This window comes from Curcuma longa, chromosome 8 (assembly GCF_044706935.1).
Source record: "Curcuma longa cultivar G26 ecotype Majalengka, Jawa Barat chromosome 8, ITB_CL_G26_1.1, whole genome shotgun sequence".
NCBI lineage: Eukaryota > Viridiplantae > Streptophyta > Magnoliopsida > Zingiberales > Zingiberaceae > Curcuma > Curcuma longa.
Genome location: NC_133868.1, coordinates 3,908,191 through 3,914,931, shown reverse-complemented (window position 1 = coordinate 3,914,931; position 6,741 = coordinate 3,908,191). Strand labels below are relative to the sequence as shown.

At 38.1% G+C, this 6,741-nt stretch overlaps 1 protein-coding gene across 1 annotated transcript; it reads right to left on the bottom strand.

Moving 5' to 3' along the window:
• Positions 1-374: 374 nt before the first annotated feature.
• On the bottom strand, positions 375-935 carry LOC141833870 (protein LIGHT-DEPENDENT SHORT HYPOCOTYLS 6-like). Its single transcript, XM_074721381.1, has one exon. The coding sequence runs from the start codon at positions 933-935 to the stop codon at positions 375-377; it is 561 nt and encodes a 186-aa protein (XP_074577482.1).
• Between the last annotated feature and the right edge of the window lie 5,806 nt (positions 936-6,741).

The following is a 6,741-nucleotide window of genomic DNA, read 5'->3' as shown; positions in this document are numbered from 1 at the left end:
AATTTCACCTAATTAATATTAGAGATGATTTTTCTTTCCATTCGTCTATCGAATGAATCAAAATATAATTTATATATATTATATTGATCAATCTTCAAAATTAAATATTATCTCTATTAAAATTCAAATACTGAACTGATGATAAAGATGTTTTTTTTAATAAGTGTCATAATACAACACTGACATGCATCCATATGTGAAAGGAGGTAAATTATAGGATTAATTTATAGTCGATAGTCAAACGTCAAACGATTAAGGGTTGGGGGAGATTTTTAACGCATGCACCCATCTGGCACCCGTGGGAACTATTTAATGATATTAATGGTTATATTCTTCATACTATTTTCCATTAACCATATGCCTTATCAAACTTATTATTGGTGATCAGTTGGACGTGTTGCTTTGTGCCCGGCGGGCGGCTGTGGTTTCTTGCGCTTTTTGTCATAGCTGACGCCGCGGGCCTTCGACTGGAAGTCGCGGACCTCACGAAGGTAGAGGCGGACGGCGTGGGCGGCGAAGGGGTTGGTGTCTCGGCGGCCTCCGTTCTCCTCGAAGGCGGCGCGGAGGCGGCCGACGAGAGCGTCGAGGGATCCCCAAGCCTGGCGAAGCGGGCAGGGACAGGGTGCGGGCGGCAAGGGCAGGCCGAAGAACGGGCAGCCCGTCACGTGTACCTTCGTCTTGCCAAACTGATCCAAGTACTGCAGGAACTCCAGCACGTGTGCCGCGCTGCACCGCGGCAGCGCCAGCGGTGGCTGGTGGCTCTCCAGGTATTGGAGGAAGCTGCTCCAGTCGCGCTGCTTCTGCGACTCATACCGGCTTAAGCCCGCGGCGGCTACCGAGGAGGAGGCGGAGTTGGGGCTGCAGTCGTCGGCGGTGGCGCCGTCTGAAACAGGGCGACCTCCGGCGGTGGAATATGGGAAGATGCCATGCATCATGACTGATCAACAATTGCATGCAGCTAGCGTTAAAATGGAACCGATTGGAATTAAGTAGCAGCGGCGTAGCTTTAATAGTGATTCTGGAGAGAGAAAAATTTGATTGAATCGAGTGATTGGATTATGATGTGGCGGTGGATACGTTGGAAAATAAGGTGGATATCATATCAAGCATGCGAGGTTGGATTGGATTGGCAGAGAAGTGTTATGTCTGGAAGGAAGAGGGTAGAGGTCAGTGGTTAGAGCCGCTTTGTGGTTTGGGTTTTAATTAGGAAGAATTATGGGGAAAAGAGGAAGAAGAAGAGACGAGGAATTGAATGGTGAAGGTGACGGTGACAGGGATAGGGGCCAAAGAGAACATACAAAGGAATGGGAGAGTGATTGATAGGAGAGTCGGCTTGATTGACTTGATAGGTTTGGTAATTTTTTAATTAATTACTAAGCGTCAAAAAGTAATTTAATTAGACGATTTAGCCCTAGGACGCATACTTGAAAATTTTTCAAATTAAACATCATATTTTTAAAATGATCTAAAGGCATGTTGATTTAGGGTGATATTCCCGTTCTAATCTAACCTTCCCATCCACATTAACTTTTAACACATTAATTTTCAAAATATATCATTCAAAAAATTAAATATAAAAATTATTTATATGATTTAAATGGATACAATCTCAACCTCTCTCCACTTATGAAAAGTAAATCTATCTCTTTATTAAATATAAAAATTATGTTTATAGTGTGAATACATGCAACACTAATATCTCTTTCCCCTCTCTCTCTCTACTCGTACAAAGTAAATATTTCTCCCTTCTTCTCTCACCTATCGATTTATACAACTTAAATTTATTTTTTTAATTTAACTACTAAAATTAGAATCAAGATTTAACATCAAATTTATCTTCTCCAAACTCTACTCCTTTATTTGATTGCAAATTCATAAAAATTGAAATAGTTTAGGTCCATCAGTAGATTTTGATCAAAATCCACTAATCGACCTAGAAAGCTTCAATTGTACTTATTCTAAGTCCTATGGGTTTTTGAAGTGCCAAGGAGTTTAAATGTGCCCTCCTTTACTATTTTCAAACTTCTTTAATAGTACCAAGAAGAAAAAAATCTGGATTTTTGAAGTGCCAAGGAGTCTAAATGCGCCTTCCTTTACTATTTTCAAACTTCTCTAATAGTACCAAGAAGAAAAAATCTTCAACTAGAATACTTGAGCTGAAAGTTAATATAATATTGGAGCATCTCTAAGGACCTTGAAATAAGTAATGGAGGGCAACTTTGAAATCCTTAAGACCTCAGAAATGCACAGGACCTGATATGGGTGTAATCTGAACTAAGTCGATTGGTGGGTTTTGACCGAAACTCACTAATTGACCTAGGTTATTTGGATTTCTGTAAACTTGTACTCATCCGGTAGGGTTGAGTGAGAGGAAGATAGATATGGTGTCAAATCTTGATTCTGATCAAGAGCTTGGTGTGGGGAGACCAAGCCCAACTTGGACTTGATATGAGATATGGTGTCAAATCTTGATTCTGATCAAGAGCTTGGTGTGGGGAGACCAAGCCCAACTTGGGCCTGATATAAGCATATCAGGCCCAACTTGGGCATAGTCTCTCCACACCAGACCCTTGATCAGAATCAAGATTTGATACCATATCTACTTTCCTCTCACTCAACCCTACTGGATGAGTATAAGTTTAGAGAAATACAAATAGCCTAGGTCCACCAATGAATTTCGATCAAAACTCATTGATCTACCTAGAGAGCTCAGATTGCACTCATTTCAAGTTATGTTGATTTTTGAGGTCACAAGGAGTTCAAAAGTGCCCTCCATTACTTATTTCGAGCTCCCCAAATGCACTTTAATATTATGCTAACTTTCAACTAGAATGCTTGCCCCTGGTCTTCTAGATACCAGGACCATGTTGGATCTGATTTGAGAGCAGACCAGGCCTAACTAGTCCTAGTATACTCTCAGATCAAGACTAAGTTGGCCCAAGTCTGCTCTCAGATCAGGTCGAATGTGGTCTTGGTCTCCAACAGACCAAGCCTAAACATTCTAGATGAAAGTTAGTATAATACTGAAGCACCTCTGGGGAGTCTGAAATAAATAATGGAGGGCACCTTTAGACTCCTTGTGACCTCAGAAATCCACAGGACCTGAAATGGGTGCAATTTGAGTTCTTTAGGTTGATCAGTGGATTTTGATCAAAATCTATTGATGGACCTAAGCTATTTGAATTTCTATAAACTTATAATCAACCAGTAGAGTTGAGTGAGAGTAAGGTGGATATGATATCAAACCTTGGTTCTAATAAAGGACCTGATGTGGAGAGACCAGACTCAGCTTGAGCCTGATAGGTTTTGATCATGGGCTTGGTGTGGGGAGACAAGGCCCAAGTTGGGTCTGGTCTCACTATACTAGGCCCTTGCTCAGAATCAAGGTTTAACATCATATTTACCTTCCTCTCACTCAACTCTACTGGATGAGTGCAAGTTTATAGAAATTCAAATAGCTTACGTCCATTAGTGAGTCTCGATCAAAATCCACTTATCAACTTAGAGAGCTCATATTACACCCATTTCATATCATGTGGGTTTCTGAGATCACAAGGAGTCCAAAAATGTCCTCCATTACTTGTTTCTGGCTCTCTAGTGGTGCTTCAATATTATGCTAACTTTCAATTCAAGCATTATAACTGAAGACTTTTTGTCTCCTTGACACTACTAGGGAAGCCCAAAAATAATAAAGGGGGCATATTTGGATTCCTTAACACTTCAGAAATTTACAAGACTTGGAATTGGTGCAATTGAAGCTCTCTAAGTCGATCAATGGATTTTGATCGAAATCCATTGATAGACCTAGACTCTTTGGATTTCTGTGAATTTGCAGCCACATGAAAAGTAGAGTATAGAGAAGGTAGATTTGATGTCAAATCTTGATTCTGATTTTAGTAATTAAATTAAAAAAAATAAATTTGAGTTGTATAAATCGATAGGTGAGAGAAGAAGGGAGAGAGAGATTTACTTTTCACTAGTAAAGAGAGAGAGGGAAAGAGATGTTGAGGTTGCATGTATTGAAACTATAGAAATTATTTTTATATTTAATGAAAAGAGAATTGTTTTCCACGAGTGGAGAGAGAGGGGGAGATTTATTGATATTGCATGCATCGAAATCATAGAAATAATTTTTATATTTAATCTTTTGAATGTGATATGCTTTGAAAACCAGCGTGTGGAAAGTTAATGTTAGAGGTAGAGCTAGAATGCTGGTTTTCAAAGGATGCACTGACCATTATACTTTGAAAATGACCAAATGACGCACTGACCAAAGAACACTGGAAAATGACCATAAATCAGTGTGTCCTTTGGTCATTTTCAAAGTATAGTGCATGATTTAAAAATTCTCAAATCTACGTGCGCCCTTTGGTAAATCATCAAAATAATTTTGATGCTAAAGAATAACTTAAAAGTTTAAGGTATTTCATCTTAAATGTTTTTTCTAAGGATTTCTTTAAAATTTTATATTGCAAGGGTATTATCTCAGGTGATAATCTTGTTACCAACATACTTAAGAATAAAATAATCATGTCATGAATATAAAGAAGTAAAATGATTATATATCTTGGCAAAATAGGCCTAAGTTATAAGAACTAGAAATAAATCTCATGTTAAGGACATTGGAGCTAAAGTTAGCAAATCATGATTGTGATACTTGTTTGAGGCCACAAATTACTTTAGGTAAATGATAAACTTTATTTGAAGGGTGTGGAAGTCATTATTGAAAATCCATTCTTTACATCTATTTGGAAGAGAGAGCATTAACAAACTATAGCTATAGCCATGAAAGTCCTAATAATGGTTAGTTATGCAACTTGAGCAAATAATTTCCTCATAATTAATTCTATATTTCTCTGCAAAAAGCCACAAGATGAAATTTGTACTATTGTATACTTCTATCAAATCAAGTTTTAATTTTATATCCATTTTCACCCAACAACTTATAGGATCGAAGAAAGCACTAGAAGAGGGTGAATAGTATGTAAAATTTTGTTTGTTTTAAAACTTCTTTTCATTTTAGAATTGAAAGTAAGATACAACGGAAAATACAATCGTAAAAAATATCTTTATTTTTACTTGGTTCACTAATAAACTGTCTGATTCGGGATCGACCTCATCCAAATTTGATTTTCAATCTACCAATGCATAGGATTGGTCGACCAGACTGACGATCTTCCATTAGTCTTCCACCACATCAGCATCCTAACATCGATCCTAGGCCACATCAGCTTTGTAATTATTATCCTTGAACGCACAAATCGCCATGTTAGTACGTCAAGAGTTATCATTTGCCATGTCAGCCTCCTATGACTTATCTTGTCTATATCAGCCACCATGTCAGCACTCCAGAAACTTTAGCTGTCAAGTCATCCAGTTGTGCCACCTTAGTATCCGATCGACTGAACATCACCATTCAGTCACTTGAACGGTTACTAGTAACACCAATTAGGTTGCCCAAACCATGCAACACTAAGTTAGCACAAAAACACGTAATGCATGAAAAATAACTTGTGATAGTTAGATAACTGTCCGATCTCGACTTCAGAATCTGAGTAGGACCCTTTGTCGGATTGTTGCATAAGGTTGCCCCCATAATAAGGACTCGTCCTTACTTGTCTTTCTTTTCAAAAAGACCTCTCCACTCTAAGAGCTTACCTTAACTCACCTTGTATCAAACATAGAGTCCAACTGACATGTTTGAGTTTCCTTTGCTTGACGTCAAATCCCTTGACCCACTAGACTTCTGTTGACTCGATGTCTTATCCTTGCTGACCCATCGATTTTGTCTCGCTATATGTCAGATCCAGCCATCTAGACTTCCTACCTGGTGTCTAGTCCCCTTGATCCGTTAAGTCTTCGTTGTCTAGTATTTGGTCCATCCGACCTACTATGACTTTCCTATTAAGTCCCGTACACTTAATATAATTCATTAGCGCGTAAGATTGCTTAACTTCAAACTTTTGTAAATATCAAAACTCAAGTTCGATTATGGTACTTTTTGTACTAACAATCTCTCCATTTTTTATGTATGACAACTCAATTTAAAGTTAAGGAAATTTATGCATCAACTAAATTTTTAAAAACTTTTTCAATACTCTCCTTGAATTTAAAACTCCCCCTAAATTTCAAATTCTCCCTTGAGTTTTTGAGAATATTTAACAATTTTTAATATTTAGTAATTTCCAAAACCCTTTTTCATACTTTAAACTTATACTCTCCCCCTTTGACAAATATCAAAATGGGAGGAACTAACTGATGGGAAAGTCTTGAAAAACCGTTCCGGTAGATTCTTGCAGAACAAAAATTTTCCGGAAACGATCTCAAGTTGCCCTCATAGTCGATCAAACGAAGTTTGATCGACTCGTTTAGATCATTGGGCTCTTGTGTTTGGTTTACAGGATCCAATATAAAAGTATAATTTAATTAATACGGAAACATTAAATTATACCTTTCTTCAAACTTGAAGGATGTAGACGACCTCTCGATCTTCTGCTGTATCCCTCTCCTCTTCTCGAACGTTGTGTGGGCAACGATCCTTCGAGAATATCTCCACCAGAATTCTCCTCTCCGATGGCTTGCTAGACTTTCTTCTCTTTGCTTGGAGAAAAGAAAAGAAGAAGAAAGGGTTGGAGTTTGGCTGCCGAGAAGGTCTCGACCACCAAGAGAATAATCTCGTGTGTCTCTCAAAGCCAAGCAACCCCTTCTTTTATAGCCTTGCCATCTCCCAAATATGGTATA

What these genes read in the sequence shown, in the direction of transcription:
- LOC141833870 (XM_074721381.1), bottom strand. Translation starts at nt 935, where the DNA reads ATGATGCATGGCATCTTCCCATATTCCACCGCCGGAGGTCGCCCTGTT.